Here is a 16950-nt window from a genome sequence, read left to right as displayed (position 1 = left end):
TGAACCCTGGGGCTCCACCCTCGGCTCGCGGAGCCCCGCCCCCAGAGGACAGAGCCCGCCCCACGATGCAAAACTCGATTCCTACTGGTTTTGGCTTCTGCCACTCATAACCTCACGCCCAATTCGGCCGGATCCTTGCCTACAGGCACACACTTCCTGTGCTGATCCCGCCCATGGAGACCCGCCCCAGGCGTCTCTCCACACTTGGCGGACTTATAACTCCGCCCCCAGCTCTCAGAGCCCCGCCCCTACTGCGCCGATCCTGCTCCGTCTGGCAGAACCCCGCCTCCGCTGGGTTGTTCGCGCCTCCGCCACTCAGACTCCGCCCGGACTCTACTGGTCCTAATTACTGCCACTCAAACTTCGTTCACGAAGTCTCCAAGCCCCTAGCACGGAACTCTGCTCCTAGTCTCGGCGCCCCCCCTACTTTCACTACCTGTACAGAATAACCCCTTAATTTTAACTTCAGGGATCCTAGAAATCCTGAGACGTCCCAGCCACGCCCCTCAGTCTGGGGACCAAACCTCCCTCACGGTCGTGGCTTCGGTCTCAGATGCTGCCTCAGGATATTCTAGATGCTTTGTAGCTAGCTACATTAACATTTTGTGTCAACTAGTCTGTCTCCTTCATTCTTGTTTATTCGTAGCGATAAGTACTATACAGACTCTTTGGGTCCGAAGTTCTGCTGAGTCCTTAAATAAAGAGCTATTTTATTTATTTATTTATTTATTTATTTATTTATTTATTTATTTATTTATTTATTTATTTATTTATTTTGCCACGTGGATCTGCTGGTAACTAAGGCCAATTTTCGCTCCCCCAGAGCCATTTTTTTTTTTACCTCCATCCTGAATCTTCATCTTAGAAACCATCCAGTCAGAGCCCTCTTCAGAAAGGGATTCAGAAAGGATAGGAACTGTGCCAAACAGTTCCTTAGATAAAGTTAAGAAGATAAAAATCTCGAAGAAACACATTTTGGGGAAAGACAACATTTGCGTAACTGATTACAATATAACGATTTTTTTTAAACATTTATACTGTTAATCATGTTGTAACCATTACAAGGTAAGCCATTCATCGTAAGTGTGTGTAGGATAAACAGTGTACAGAGGGTCTGGTACTGTCTGCAGTGTCAGGCGTCTGCCAGCATCGTGGACGATACACCTGATGAAAAGAGGGCATTGTAGTACCTGTAAAAGCACTCAGGAAATTGCTCCATGGAGCCTATTTTTAATTCCTCCATTATAACTAACCACTGAGCTACTTTAGTGAGGAGCCAGGATATTTTCCCACTTTAAATGATTAGGATACATTCTCCTTACATTCTCAACCATTCAGTTTGTCCCTGAAAGGCCATGCAGAGGGCGTTTGCCAAAGTCTTCCATGTCAGCCTTCATCTAATCCCATGATTTGAGAGAAACTGATATCAGAGGCAGTGTAGTGTGTATGCCCAAGGCTTGGCAAAAAAATACTGAAAAATGGTAAGAAGAAGGAGAAAGAAGAGGATGAGCAGGGAAGGAGGGAGGGAGGGAGGGAGGAAGAGAGAGAAAGAGAGAGAGAAAGAAAAAGAAAGAGAGAGGGAAAGAAAGAAAGGAAGGAAGGAAGGAAGGAAGGAAGGAAGAAAGAAAGAAAGAAAGAAAGAAAGAAAGAAAGAAAGAAAGAAAGAAAGAAAGAAAGAAAGAAAGAAAGAAAGAAAGAAAGAAAAAGAGAAAGTTAGTTGTTGGCCCCAGGGTCATGTTTGGGACCAGGACAATTCTGAGACAGTGAGTGCATCTCCAGCTGCTTTCTGTCACACCACTGCCCTTTCAGTTCACTGAGTACATTAAAAAGGTCACCTTGCCAGAGGGTTTGACCATCACCTGAGAAATCAGGCTATTCTTTTGCCAGATATTACACTGAATAACCACTGTACTCACCCATTCCACATTTCCACAAGAAGAGCCTCTAAGACCTGCATCTCAGCCCAACCAGCCACTCCTATTCTATTCGGCTGTACATGACCCGGGCCTCCGTCTTACTGCCTACCACTAGAATAGAGTACTTAGGATGAATCTTAATGTTTCCTCCTTGAGTTCAAGTTTCAAACGCTATAAACTAGATTTTATTATCTCCACTTTATTATAGCCGGTAAAAGCAAGGTTCAAATAGTGACCAGGGAACAGGAAAGCTGAGATCAAGCCCTGGAACACTCAATTTAGCCACTCACAACTGCTCTCTTCTCACGGTGGATCAGAGAGGAGGCAGGGGTTGATGGTGTTGAGAAATATCAGGAATACCATATGTGTAGGAGGGTGTTCAAAGCAAGTCATTGATTTCATATCAATCTACATATTTACTAATGTCTTGCCTATGGTATATACCAAAGTTGTCTCTATTAACCGTGGCAGCAAAAAAAAAAAAGTGTGATCCCTTTCCCATTCATAAAGTTTCACGGCCCATGCCACTATACCAAAAGACAGGTTACAAGAGAAAAATCACAACCAATTTATCTGACCTTAGTTTTAAATGACACAGGAGCCTGCAGGTTGAGGACTCAAGGAGTGTGTGTGCTATGCCTTCTTGTGTTTAGGGTCTGATGAAGCACCCAGAGTCACCTAGAAAAATGATGGGTCAAAAGGAGTCTGCTCTAACAGGGATGGACTCAGATGGAAACCTGAAAGGTCTGGCTAGTCACACTCTGCTCTGTGCAGCATTCTTCCTTCCAGATGCGGCCCAGGACCCTCCCTGGACTAGTAAGCTTATGGTCTAATCAAAGAAAGTGAACGAGCTTACCAAGGTCAGTGCTCACAGCAGAAAGGGAGGAAAATGAAGGTGACTTTAGGTTTTATGTCTGGCTTTAAGCAAAGGGCGTGGGTTCTATGACCTGCCAAGGCAAAAATGAATGCTAATCTCTATGATCTGCCTAGGGAAGGAAGATGGGAGAGCGGAGAAATTTGGCTTCTGAGGTCTTCAGTTTGTGGTCATTTTTTTCTGAGCCCTGACGTAGCAAATACTAGTAAGTTTACTATAAACAGTATTGCCTCTCCCTGTCCCATAGAAAACACCCTTCTCAAACCCCAGCTCTTACATGACCATACATGTAAGATCAGCACAAGGTATCCTCTGAGCCTCAGGCAGGCTCTAAGGTCAGCACATCAGTTAAACAGAAGCATGCTAGGACACTAACAGAAATCTTTGCCCACAGTTATCCCATCTACAGAAGCTACCAACAGCTTCCATTTTCCACACCCAGATCTCACCCCATCCCCACCCCATGGAGACAGGAAGAAGTGCCAGAGAGCAGGTGTTTCCAGCAGACTTTCCCTCTCCTGTCCCCATTTCTCAAACCTAAGGCTCCAATGTAGCTGCCAATACCATCAGTGCTACCCTGTGTCTCATTTATCATCGTCAACAGTAGAATAGTTTATTGGTTAGTATCCTTGTGATAACAGTTTACACACAGTCGTGAGGAATCTATTCTACAAATGATAAAATCAGGACTCAGAGAATTTAAGGTATTTGTCAATATAACAGATATTAAGTAGGAAAAAAAATCAAGATTCAAAGCTACTTTTTTAGTTTCAGACCAACACATAGCACCATGCTGCAAACTGCATGGCGTATTTTTAGGATAATGAAAACCTCTTGATTTGACCTACATTTTCTGGTGTGCTGTTTCCAGCATGGGAACCGACCAGTGCTGTGCTAACTTCCTCTGAAATTACACTTTCATGCTGACTCCTACTAGGTGGGGTCTCACCATGGCACTGGTACTGACTTGAGCCTCTGAGTCTAAACGCACCAGCACAGCAGTGGCTCAAATGTTCTGGTACAGTGTGTCTACAGATGTCCCTGCCCTGTGGTAAAGTCCCAAATTACAGATCAACCTCCCTGACTGAGCACAAACACACACACACACACACACACACACACACACACACACACACACACACGAAAATGCATTAATATTCTGGTGAGGAGAATAGGATTTCCTTTTGCAACCACAGTATTGCATCTGTCTGTCTGTCTGTCTATTCATCTGTCTGTTTATCCATCTGTCTGAATGTTCATCTGTCTGAATGTCTGTCTGTCATTTTGTCTCAGGGCATGAATGATACTGGGAGACAAAAGTATCACTGTAGAATCTTGTCGGGTCACATTTCGATGCAAATGTATTCTGTACTTTTCACATTCTTTCCCCTTACTGTGCCTTAAAAGCAAATCAGGTCAGAAGGTATCTTTCAACTTTGTCATTGTATGCCTTATCTCATTTGTTTTCTTTTGTTTTTTTATGATTTAGTTTATTTTTAATCATGTATATGGGGGAGGCGGCATGTGTACATCAGTGCAAGTGCCTGTGGAGATCAAAAGAGGGCGTCAGATCGCTCTACAGCTGAGGTTACAGGCAGTGAGGCCCCCAGTGTGGGTGCAGAAGCCCAAAACCAGGTCCTCTGCAAGAGTAATACGCACTTTTAACCACTGAGTCATCTCTCTAGCCCAGCGGTTCTCAACCTAGGGGGTCACAGCCCCTTTGGCAAATCTCTATCTCCAAAAATAGGTACACTGTAATTCCTAACTGTAGCAAAATTACAGATATGAAGTAGCAACAGAAATTATTTTATGGTTGGGGTCACCACAACCTGAGGAAGTGCATTCGGAAGGTTGAGAACCACTGCCCTAGCCCCTTACATCCCCACAAGCACAAAAATAACGACTATTTCTACAAGTATTTTTATCCTTTTTAATATACATTACAAATATTTTAGAACAATGACATTTTGTTGTGTTTAACGTATTTACAAAACAAAAATATATTACAATAAATATGAATGGGACAGTGGATCTGACCGAACACAAGCTGTCACAACCAGGTATTTAAGAGGAACGCGGAACCTATTGGTCCGCATGTGTTACAAGTTTTAAGATAGACAGGCATCCAGAATCATAATGCATCTGGGAAAGAGGTGGGAAACCCCCAGATTTAAGGAGGGGTTCTTTTTCATTGCTAGTCGCATAACATTTAGTGGTATTTAAACCATGAACATTAATGAGCTATGCAAACATGGTACAAAGCTAATATAGTCCTATCATTTCAAAATGTACGTAACAGCCACATAATATCCTCTTAATTATTGTCATTATATACTGTAGTTCACACAATATCTACAAATGTGAATGAGGAATAAAACAAAAAAAAAAACAACAAAAAACCCAAAAAACAAAACAGGTCACAGCAACATGTCTTACATCCCAATCTTAAATAGGACAAGCACATACTGGGTAAGACATCATCGTATAATACGTTAATAAATAACACCTAGGTTCTTATGGTTACTTTGAACAGTTTATAGCTGTATATTTAAGAGAGAGCAATTGTTTTTTGAGAATTTCACATTATCCATAAAAGGTAAAATAAAAAAAGAACTTTTATAATTAAAAAAAGAGAGAGAGAGAAAAGAGAGATCTATATAGAACAAAAGTATTTCTGACATGCTGCTTTTCCCGTTCAGTTTGTCACAAGAATATTAAAACAGAAACAAACAAAATGATTGTCTTTGAAAACAATTTCTGAAAGCCTTTCACAACAGTGAGTGTGAACCTTTTAAGATTAGAATGAAAATCTTCTTGACCGCCTGCTTTGTGACTATGGATGTGCACATCCGACATGTCCATCTGCATACCTGCGTAGAGAGAGGCTGCACCTGTGCTCACCAGGAGACCTCGTGAAGTCCCGACAATACAAGCTGCTTTCCCTACAGAGTGGGAAGCACTGAACAATGGGCTAACATCCAACAGCTGGAGGGCTGGGAAAGTTTCATTCTTGCCTATTTTTCACAGGCATCCAACAGCAAACCCAGCGGAAATAATCCAAGGGGGTTCCAGATGCACTGGGTGGGTGGGACTCTGGTTCCTCAAACTGACAAAGCCATCCAAAGATACACACAGCTCTCTCCCCAACTGAACCCTTCTCGTCACTCAGTGACGTCTTCTCCGTTTTCCCCATAGCTCGATACAGACCACCAGAACACTAGGTCCATACCAATTGTGAATGGGCCAAACTGCTTTACAAACTGTCGCCCATGAAGAATGGTTTCTTAACTAAGCAAAAGAAAGCGCACTAAGCCTCGTGGCAGCAATTAGAAGGCGCTTTTAAGTAGGTTTGGAGTTGTGGTGGTGGTAGTGTTCCAAAGTTTCTCTTTAATCAACCACAGATTTTTTTTTTTTTTTTTAAGGGAAAGGGAGCCAGTAGCCCAATGTCCTGAACGGAAGTTGAGATTCGACATCTCAAGCCTCCTGGTCTCTTCAGCTATCATGTGTTTGGGCTTGCAGTTCATCCAGGAAAAGTTAGGGGTAGTGCCTAGATTTCTGCATAATCTTAGCCCACCACCTAGCCACTTCTATAACGGTTACCGCTCTTGATCAAAAAACGCACTACGGGACCGAAAGGCCCCAGTAAATTTCCATTAAAAAACACACTTGGTTGGTGATATTATTGGAGTTTGTGTAAAGGCATTGCTCAAATTACATCTTTTAAAAACAAAACACGAACAAAAAATATCCCTAAATCAATTCCTTAAAACCATTATGTAATCCAATTAACATAACGTCCACTCATAAATCTTAATCTCAGACAATGAGATGGATGTCATGCCTTCGCCTTGGGTGGCCTTGGTCCCATTTCCCCAGGCAAAATGCTGAGGAGGCTTCCCAGAGGGCAGGCTGGAATGTATAACTCTGCAAGGTCAGCTTGCTAGAGTTCTACTTGGTGCTATAGACTTCAAGAAACCAAACATTCACATTCTTTATCATGAGAAATGAATTCATGAGGAACTTAACAGTTTAGTACTAGAAATACATTACTGGAATTTTTGGTTCATCTGTGAAAATCTCAGAACTGTAATACACACTAAGCATTAACACAGGGCTGCAGCCAGCATAGAAAAGCTCACAAATTAATACAAGGGCTTCTGGCCTTGGTTTTCAAATTCAGACCAGGCATCATTTAGCTCCATGAAAATCATCTTTGCATATTGTTCATAGGGTTGCCCAGTAGCCTAAAGAAAACACAAAATACAATTAGATGTTTAAAATTAAACATATTAAATTCACTGAGACTGTGGGTGATTAAAATGCACTTCCATTAAGACATTTCTTTTTACAGCCTACCTATATGAAATAAATTACTGAGCACTGCCTTGGAAACTCACAGAGAATAACAGAAAGCTATCAATAAGGAGAAAATTGGGAGCTTGCTGGACAATAAAAGACGCATCTCTTTGTTAATGAAAGCCCTATCTCCAGCTGACTGTATTTCCAAATTCCCCTTTTCCAATTTCTATAAAGTTAAGACTCATAAGAGGGCACTTTGTCAGCTTCTCTGGGCTCCGATTTCTCTTTTGACTGATCAAAGTCCAAGCATTAATATTATTTCTCATTAATTATTCTATTTAGTTATAAGGAGTGCCGAGAGATTGAAATCAAACATGACTTCAAACATGTATCCCAGAGGCACTGCAATCACGACTTCATGTCACATGTCTCTTACAGGTCACATGACAGCAAGGATGGCATGCTTCAGTCTGAGGTACTGTTGCAGATTACAATGAACTTAGCCAGGAAAGACCTGAAGTTCTTGTGGGAGCCCATTCTCGGGTTCCTCGTGGCTTTACACAGCAGGTCCGCATAGAGGATGATCAGGACCACGGGCCTGAGTGCAGGTGTCTGAGATGGTCTGCACTTGGCTGTGCTGGGGGAGAAGGTCTTTTGCTCCACCCCTTGGCGTCTCTATAAAAACCCTGGGGCAGAAAGAGTCGGGGCCCGTTGGAATAGGTTCCAGGCCCTCTCGAGGCTATCCTTTATTTTCTATCTGTTTATCTTCGCGATATTCTCCACAATAAATCCTTCTATCTAATATTTCCTGCTGATCGCACTCAAGAAAACTCTGGGGAACTGTGGGGGTGGTGGGTAAACACCCCACAAGTTCTGATCCTGTGGAGCCCTTATATCTCTCGTAAATTATTCACACCATGAGCATCAATTGCAACACACACTGACATTTTAAAAATCTTGTTGATCCTTACCAATATTTTGTGTTCCAAATGCACCCTAGAGTGTCTCCTGGAATTCTGGCTAGACATTATCCTGCCCTCCACAGGAACTGAATTTTCCTTTGAAGTACTCAGCTTTGTTTTATTATTGTAGTTCAAGATCACCTGTAAGCCCTAAAACTAAGTCACTGAAGAGCGTTGCACTTCACTGTCAATAAAATGCTTGCTCCACGTTTGTAAAGGATGCTTGGATTGCTTTCTGCCAGCCTCATGAAGTATGACTATTTGTTTAGATACCTGGTTTAAATGACCCACAGGGTAAGTTTTGTTGACTAGCTACCTTCATCAATCAGCAAACCGAAAGGATGCTGTTTTATCCTATGCTTCTCAAGTCTGAAACAAGGACCAACCAGGCCAGTCTCTGACAGGGCAGGTCCTACCCACCTTGTCCGGGTGCACCACCAACACAGCCCTCCTGTACACTTTCTTCACTTGCTCTGGCGTCACCAGGTCTGCCATGCCCACGGGCTTCCACTTGGTCTCCCCGGCCCACAGCACAGTGTGCATCGTGGACAGCAGGGCTCTGATGTTTCTCTCTTTGCCTTCTATCCATTCCAGGATCTGCAAACAGGAAATACAAAAGGGGTAAAGACAGTCAAATACTTTCTATCTATCAGAACTCTGGAGGTCTATCCTGTTTCAGTGAATCTGAGCACGCAGCCCGCCCCCACACACACTAGCCAAAATACTCCCCCATCTCCCTCCTCATCCTTCCAGTCTACATGATTGTTCAAAAGCTGTTCTTGAACTTCAGACTACACCTCTGCAGTAGGAACTCCTGTCTTCCTACAGCTAATTACATACTCCTAACATATGAACTTCATGAGGTCACACCTGGATCTACTTTGTTCCCTTAACTAAATAAATATTCCTTTCATGTAGGCCAAAGTTGTGAGAGGATGTAGCTCAGAGGTAGAATACCTGCCCTGGGTTTGACTCCCGCCACAAGGGGAAAAAATGCCCCCTAACCTACTGCAGGAACAATTCAACCTCTCCAACTGGGATAAGCCTTATAACTCCATAGTTTTTAACAAAATCTCAATCATTCGATTTTATCAATAAAGACTTGGGAGCAGATGCTGGGGTGAAAGCCTGCTATCTCAGAGTCAGAGAAAGCAACCAGCTGACCTTCCTCCTCAGTTGACATCCCAGAAGCCTCCCACCTTCTCCACATCATCTCAAACAAGACTCTTCAAACTGAATGTCCCTCCCTTCTACTTCCTGTGCATCTCTCTATCTGTCCTCCTGACTCTACCTTACTCTCTGGTTTGTTTGTTTTCTTAATAATCCTATGCTCACTTCCTGTCAGCTGGTTGCTTGCTCCACCTCTTGACCTGTGGTTGACTTTATTTAATCCTGTTTACAATATTCAAGCAGAAACCTCTTGGATTAAGGGCTGAGCCACACCACAACTAGAAACAGGTTTTTCCAGGAAATAACACAATCTCAGGCTTCACAGTGTGATCAAATATCCTGCAACATAACTCTCTGATCTTTATGTCCTCATCAACAACCTCACACCACTCATCTTCAGAACCACCTTCTGCCTCCAGGCTGCTCTGCATCTGGCTGTCCACACTACAGCCTCGCCTATGAAGAACTCACTTCCTTAGCTGCATCTGGCTGTCCACACTACAGCCTCACCTATGAAGAACCCACTTCCTTAGCTGCATCTGGCTGTCCACACGACAGCCTCACCTGTGAAGAACTTACTTTCTTATCTGCATCCGGCTGTCCACACTACAGCCTCACCTGTGAAGAACTCACTTCTTTTTTTGTGTCTGGCTATCCACACTACAGCCTCACCTGTGAAAAACTCACTTCCTTATCTAGAGTTAAGGAACTTAAATTCACTGAGTGACAAACGTCTTTTTTCTTTAAAAAAAAAAAAAAATTCCTTTCCCCCAAACTGATTCTTTAGAACTTTAGAATAAAAAACAGATGTTTTGTTTTTTGCTTTAAGAAAAAGTAGAACTTCTTTAGCTTAAAAGTGGAAGGAGTGTGTAGAAGAGGCCAAGGTCCTCACCATTATTAGCTCCCCTTTCCTCAATCTATACAAATCTCAAGCCTAATCTCTCTTAATCAACAGAGAACTGAAATGTTGTTTGAATCAACCAAGAGCAGCAGAAAGTTCTCAAGGTGGACAGAAAATACCAATAGTTAATTGTTCTCACCAAACTGTAATGACCGATATTTGTAATCTAAAGGCTTCTGAACTTTAAAGTCGAATGTCATTGTTCATCGGGTGGGCAAATGTAAGGAGTCTGTATTACCAAACCACAGGCTAAAATTAAGCACCAAGCACAGACCTTTCTAAAGCCACTTTGCTATGGAAGAGCATGATTGTCGTCAAACCACAGCTTCAGAGACCCACCGGAATAGAGTGACTGCCAGAATGAATGCCTTCCATAGTTGATACGGTCTGTGTCCTACCCTAGAGTCAATGTTGAGTTGTAACACCCAAGGTGGTGCATGGCATTAGGAGGTAGGGCCCTTGGGGGGTGTTGAGATTCAAACTCTTCTCCACAAGCTCAGCATCTCTTCACCAATGGATGGTCTTTTGGGAGACTGTGGAAGCTAGTAGAAGTAGCTCCCTAGGAGTGGGCCTTCGAAGGTTCTCCCTAGCCACCTCTTGCTGCAGTACCCTTCTCTCTGCTTCCTGTCTGCTTCCACGTGAACAGCCACCCGGCACACGCCCATTGCCATGCCTTTCCTGTCACAGTAAACTGAAATCTCCCGAGACCATGAGCCAAAGCAAATCTTTTCTTCCTCAAGTTGTATCTATCAAGTATTTAGTCCCTAGTGACCCACATAAAGGCAACCAATACAGGGGTGATTGGACATACATAACTTGGTCACACATTTTTGTCCTATAGGATAATCAAGGGGCTCACTCACCTTTAATTTCTCGGGGTCCATTTCCTTAGCCATTTCCTCCTTTCTCATCTCAGCTATTGTTCGAGGCCCCTTCTTGTCTTTGTGGGCGTTGAAACCTTGACTAGAAAGCAGGTCTTCAAAGTCAGCAGCCTTTTGCTTCCCTTCTGTAACATGATATTTGGAAACCATCACAACGTTCGTTCCTAAACAGAATGGCAAACCCTCGTTTCCCGGGAGTACGGGGTTTCCAAGTAGGCTTTCCATACTCCACCCTCTTCACACCATGCAAAACAGTAACAGCTCTGTGTAACAAATGAGGAAAATGGAAGGCTGGAGAGCCTAAGGGGCCTGTCCAGAATCATACAATGCATCTATGGCAAGAGCAGGACTGGAGTCTGGATCACTAACTAACACCTATTTCATCTCCAGTGTAACTTTGCAGACAAAGATACTCACAATTCTACCACAATTACAATGAACTAGTGTCAGAGATTAGACAAGAGCCTAGATTCAAATCCGTGAAATCCTCCCTGCTATCACTTCTGCTGTGGATATCGCTCTATACAAATAAAACACTGATGGCCAGTGACCAGGCAGGAAGTATAGGCGGGACAAGGAGAGAGGAGAATTGGGGAAACAGGAAGAAGGAGGGGAGTCACGGCCAGCCACCGCCAGGACAAGCAGCATGTAAAGACACCGGTAAGCCATGAGCCATGTGGCAAGGTATAAATTTATAGAAATGGGTTAATTTAAGATATAAGAACAGTTAGCAAGAAGCCTGCCATGGCCATCCAGTTTATAAGTAATATAAGCGTCTGAGTGATTATTTTATACGTGGATTGTGGGACTGCGGGGCTTGGTGGAACCTAGAGAGAAACCCTCCAGCAACAACTTCCCTGTTTATACCCAGCTGATGGGTTCAATGGATCAGAGTGCCCTTCCCCTGCAAGTCTGGTTGGGAACTAAACCTCCCTCGGTCTTTTTGAAGAGACAGATCCTGGAAACAAATGTTATGTGTCTGAAATCCAGCTATGATCGCAGGTGTCTAACCTTCAGTTTCTTAATCTAGAGAAATGAGGATGACGTTAACAATATAGTGTTGTCATGAGAATGAGCTAAAAGCATGCCTGGTTATCTCAGCGTTCATTGGAAAGCAAAACTGAACAAAACCACAACAGCCCATGTAGTCGGTAGTAATCAACCTGCAGTATTTTTTTTTTTCCTGGTTGGGAATCTTTTGCCATCTCTGTCCTTAAGAAGCCATTTTGACAGGTTCTGCCCTTTTCTCCTAAGAATACCTTCCTTATTCCAAAGGCAATAGTTTTCTGTCCCATCTACCCCTCCAATCAACATGTACTAAGACTTAGAATACAGCAAGTGCCATGCGAGGTTTGAAAACCTTTGACAAAAGCCTTCCTTCATACTCCAGCATGGACAGGGAAAGACGGAGAGAGCCACAGTCATGTGGCACCTGTGTGGGGTTATGGTAGACCCAGGTATTCCTCCACACACAGTCCTGGGGGTGCGGATCACCTGACGTCTCTTCAGCTCTAAGACGGTCTCATAAACTCTGTGACTGGATTTTGTCTCCTTCAGACATAACAGCCCCAGCAATGTAACCACACAGGCCGGTCATCTACACCAGGCCCATCTCGCCATCCTCACCCAAGTTGGTAGATCCTTTGCCACGTTCACTCTGTCCAGCAGGCATAGCTGAGAAGCTCACGTTGTAATTGGGTCGGTTCTGGGGGGAGGAGTGAGGCATACTGGACGGTGGCTTAGGCTGCGCCTGCTGCCAGTTGTAGCCGGCCGGCTGCTGCCACCCTCCACCCATTGGCTGGGGGGATGCTTTCTGTGGTGAGCTGAGGGGTGGAAATCCTCCACCTAATCCCGTTGGTGTGGTGGGTTTGCTGGCAAATGAAGAGCTACCTATGGAGGAAAAGAGAGAGAGAGAGGAGGTAAGGCGATTTGGAGTGGCTCCGAACTCACGTCGCAAGGCATTGCTTGCAATGATTTTACTGGAAACTGCTTTGGATGGTAACAGAACTAACCTCCCTAAAAGGTAGCAAAAGACATGTCTGCATATCTGTTATCTCCTTAATCAGCCCAGTGCTACTTTTAGGGAGTACCCCTTACCTCATTCATTTCTTCAGATGAACAGAGAGTAACTCAGGATACTTCAGTGGTTTGTCTCTATGGCACTCAGCCAGCAAAAGGCAGAACACTTGAACTAGACCACTGAGTCCAAGCCAGAAGAGCCAGACTGTGTCACCCTGCCCAGCCTGCTCCATTCTAAGCAAGTTTTATTTAGAGTCAAAACCACCCAGTGATTGCCAGGCGGTGGTGGTGCACGCCTTTAATCCCAGCACTTAGGAGGCAGAGGCAGGCGGATCTCTGTGAGTTTGAGGCCAGCCTGGTCTACAGAGTGAGTTCCAGGAAAGGTGCAAAGCTACACAGAGAAACCCTGTCTCGAAAAACCAAAAAAAAAAAAAAAAAAAAAACCAGTGACAAAAGCAGGCAATAAGACAAATGGCCTCTTTAAGGTTCTGCTTAAATGGCAATTATTAGGATTAATTATCATTTGCTATAAGGAAAAGCCTGGTTAGGGCACAAGAGCAGCTATAGATGTTTTTGAATTTCACAAACAGGTTCCAGTTTTACACTGCTTGCATTCCTTTGCAGGAGGGCCAGTATGTGTGGAAGTAAATGAGAAGCTGAAATATCCTGATCTCCACTGATCCTTCAAAGAGTCAAAATAACGACAAGAATAAAACAACTAACTGTCAAGTGTGGGTAAATAGCACGCCTTTAATCCCAGCACTCGGGAGGCAGAGGCAGGTGGTTCTCTGTGAGTTCGAGGCCAGTCTGGGCTACAGAGTGAGTTCCAGGAAAAGGCGCAAAGCTACACAGAGAAACCCTGTCTCGGGGTGGGGGGGGGAGGAGGAGGAAGAGGAGGAGGAGGAGGGAGAGGAGGAGGAAGAGGGAGAGGAGGAGGAGGGAGAGGAGGAGGAGGAGGAGGAGGAGGAGGAGGAGGAGGAGGAGAAGAAGGAGAAGAAGAAGAAGAAGAAGAAGAAGAAGAAGAAGAAGAAGAAGAAGAAGAAGAAGAAGAAGAAGAAGAAGAAGAAGAAGAAGAAGAAGAGACAAAGGGACTCAAAGCTAAGGTTCATTGACAAGCTCATGATCACACAGCTGGTTAATGCAATGCCCTGACCATGGGAATCTTACCTCTGCACTCCTGCACCCAGTCTCAAGCTCTTCCCAAAGCTCTGAGCTGTTACTAAAACCCACCCCTTACTGTGTCTTTCTGCTACAGCTGTGCCCTTTCATTTGGACCCTGAGACTCCGCTTCCCTTTCACACTAGGAGGCTGCATTACAGCTACTGGATTTCAAGTCAACCTGCTGGAGTTCAGCGGTGGCACCTATGTACCGTTCATTCTTTTTTTTTTTTTTTTTTTTGCAGTTTTTGTGGTTTTATTTAAACACAAATGAAACACAGAGGCAAGCCATCTACTCGTTTTCTTCGCTGCATAGCCTGGCGTTGGGATTGGTGACTCTGATGGCCAGCTGTGCTGCTCTTTCCACGATGGCTTTTCGGTTCTTGGAGGAAACGTTGTGAGCAATCTCAGCACAGTAAGATTTGTTGCACATCAGCAGCACTTCCAGCTCCTTGACATTGTGGACCAGAAACTTCCGGAAGCCACTAGGGAGCATGTGCTTGGTTTTCTTGTTGCTCCCGTAACCAATGTTAGGCATGAGGATCTGGCCCTTGAATCTTCTCCGCACCCTGTTGTCGATACCTCTGGGTTTCCGCCAGTTTCGCTTAATTTTGACATATCGGTCTGACTGGTGCCGGATGAACTTCTTGGTCCTCTTTTTGACGATCTTGGGCTTCACCAGAGGCCGGAGGGCAGCCATGATGCCACTCCACAGATGGCAGCCACCTCGCAGGCAGCGCCGAGAGAGCCCGTTCATTCTCTTTTATGCACGGGTTCTAAGTCATCCACCAGCAGTTGTTGGATGACTGCCATGTGCCAGGCAGGCACAATGTCAGGCACTAGGATTATGCACAAACAAGGCTTCTGGCTTTTCTAAAACTAGATGAAATGTTCATTTCCGTGAGCTTCAATTTTCTCATCTATGAAATGACTATGTCTTTATCAGATGTATAGTATAAACACACAGTTTATAAAAGAAGTGCTTCACAGTCCCTGCATTAAGTGAACTCAGGTACATTACACATCACAAAACAATACCAACCACAAGTCTGACACGCTGTAAGGGACTCAATCAGCATCTGGTCATAGAAAACAATATTCACAGGCTGTCACACAAGTCTATCACTGCCCCTGTCATTTCCTATCACCACCCTCTTTTTTGAGGCAAGGTCTTACTATATAACCCACATAGTCTAAAGCTCTCTCTAGGTATGCCAGGCTGGCCTCAAACTGGTGATCCTCCTGCCTCACCTGAAGTGCTTGGGAATACAGGCAATACCAGCATGTTCTGCTTGTTGCTGTCATTTGAAACATACAGCAAGGAGCCCTCTGCTAGGCCCCCGGCCCCTCCTATCCCTAGCACATCAACACACACATAAGGCTGGGTATTTTGTATGAAAAATAAAAATTCATTTTCTTTCAAGGATACCTACTTTGTTCTAAATACATCTGTTCATCGCTGTAACATTTGATTTATCTCCTACTCATAGGAGAAAACCTCACGAACCAAACGCATCTCCCAGATGCCCACCAAACCCATCACTTGTTCGTTTATTTAGGAACCACTTTGAGCACCTTCTACACACCAGGCTGCGGACCCAGCAATGAAACGGTGGGTGCTGACATCGCTCTCCAGGGCCTGCCTGCCAACGATGTACGGCTTTGTCACATCTACCTTTCCAGAATATGGTATACTCAAATGCAACGATACCACATGCTGATGTTATCGAAGCCGTGAACTGGCCGAAAGACAGCCGAGCTGCTAAGCCCAGGTCATGGCCATCCCCACAAAAGCGGAAGAAGCCCCGGTTTTCAACCTTGACTGTGCAGCGGGATTATCCAGGGAACTTCTCATCCAACGTCTCACCTAGCACGGCACATACGTGGTGGGTATTTTATATTCGATTAACGTTTCTCTCTCCTACCATACTGTGAGGTCCTCTGGGCAAGAATGCTATCTGCCTTCATTCCTTATTGCATCCAGAATGCTTAGCAGAGGGTACATGGTCACAAATACCTACCAAATGAGGAAACTGAAGCTTATTGGTTCACAATGAAGGTGATCTTTCTCCAAGCCCTCCTAGCAAGTCTGAGAGGGATTAAAATTGCCCTGTCCTTCAGCTTCCCTTTCGACCTTCCAACAACTTCTACTCGTTTCCTCTATTAAAGAGCAAGTGGTTTCCGCCATTCCTGAATTCAGACAATCTTCCTAAAAGACAAAACTAACTGCTTCCCAAATCTGCACACAAGTCAGAGTAAAGCAACTGGGAAGTCTTTCTTGAGTCGGCTTTACCTTCTCAGCCCCACTTCTCGCCTCTCCCCATCTCCAGAGATCCCAGGTCTTCTCACTAACAGTCATTTTAGCCCTCCCCTCTGACTGGACTCCTTCTCTACCCACACCTAACCATACCACAGGTTTGCTGCCCTCTCCTGTCCCTGGATTCCGGCTTAAGTGATCTCAGATCAAAGGTGAACGTCTTCGGTCATTAGCCGCTGTGTATCCCAGAAGAGATCACCTGGGACTCAGAAGGTTTCCTCCCCGACCAAAGCCACATGTAGGCCAGTTCCATCAGAATACATAGTGAGGAATTAGGCATTGGTGTTTGTATTAGAACTGGTTCATTCGAGGCCTCTGTCTTTTGTTTTTTTCTGAGTTAGTGCTGTATTTTTTGGATGCTGATTTCTTATTCTCAGAAGATTCATTCAAACTTTTAGCTTATAGCTCTCACTGGTGTCTGTTCATTGTGTGACTTTAGTAGGGAAAAAAATC

At 44.3% G+C, this 16950-nt stretch overlaps 1 protein-coding gene and 1 pseudogene across 11 annotated transcripts in view; both read right to left on the bottom strand.

Annotated features, from left to right (window-relative positions):
- Positions 1-4706: 4706 nt before the first annotated feature.
- Dnajc6 (DnaJ heat shock protein family (Hsp40) member C6) overlaps positions 4707-16950 on the bottom strand; it is a 164790-nt gene continuing 152546 nt past the window's right edge. For all 11 annotated transcript variants that reach the window (XM_015990955.3, XM_015990954.3, XM_076564574.1 and 8 more), the window contains 4 exons: positions 12630-12893; positions 10986-11128; positions 8472-8648; positions 4707-7034 (listed from right to left, as the gene is read on the bottom strand). In XM_015990955.3, coding sequence (XP_015846441.2) covers positions 6933-7034; positions 8472-8648; positions 10986-11128; positions 12630-12893 — 686 coding nt within the window. In that variant the 3' untranslated portion in view covers positions 4707-6932. The remainder of the gene's footprint in view (positions 7035-8471; positions 8649-10985; positions 11129-12629; positions 12894-16950) is intronic.
- Positions 14399-14952, bottom strand: LOC143271914 (large ribosomal subunit protein eL32 pseudogene; annotated as a pseudogene).

The sequence above is a fragment of the Peromyscus maniculatus genome, chromosome 2 (genome assembly GCF_049852395.1).
Source record: "Peromyscus maniculatus bairdii isolate BWxNUB_F1_BW_parent chromosome 2, HU_Pman_BW_mat_3.1, whole genome shotgun sequence".
NCBI classification, from domain to species: domain Eukaryota; kingdom Metazoa; phylum Chordata; class Mammalia; order Rodentia; family Cricetidae; genus Peromyscus; species Peromyscus maniculatus.
Note: the sequence above shows the minus strand (reverse complement) of the source record. Positions and strands in the feature narration are given on the sequence as shown.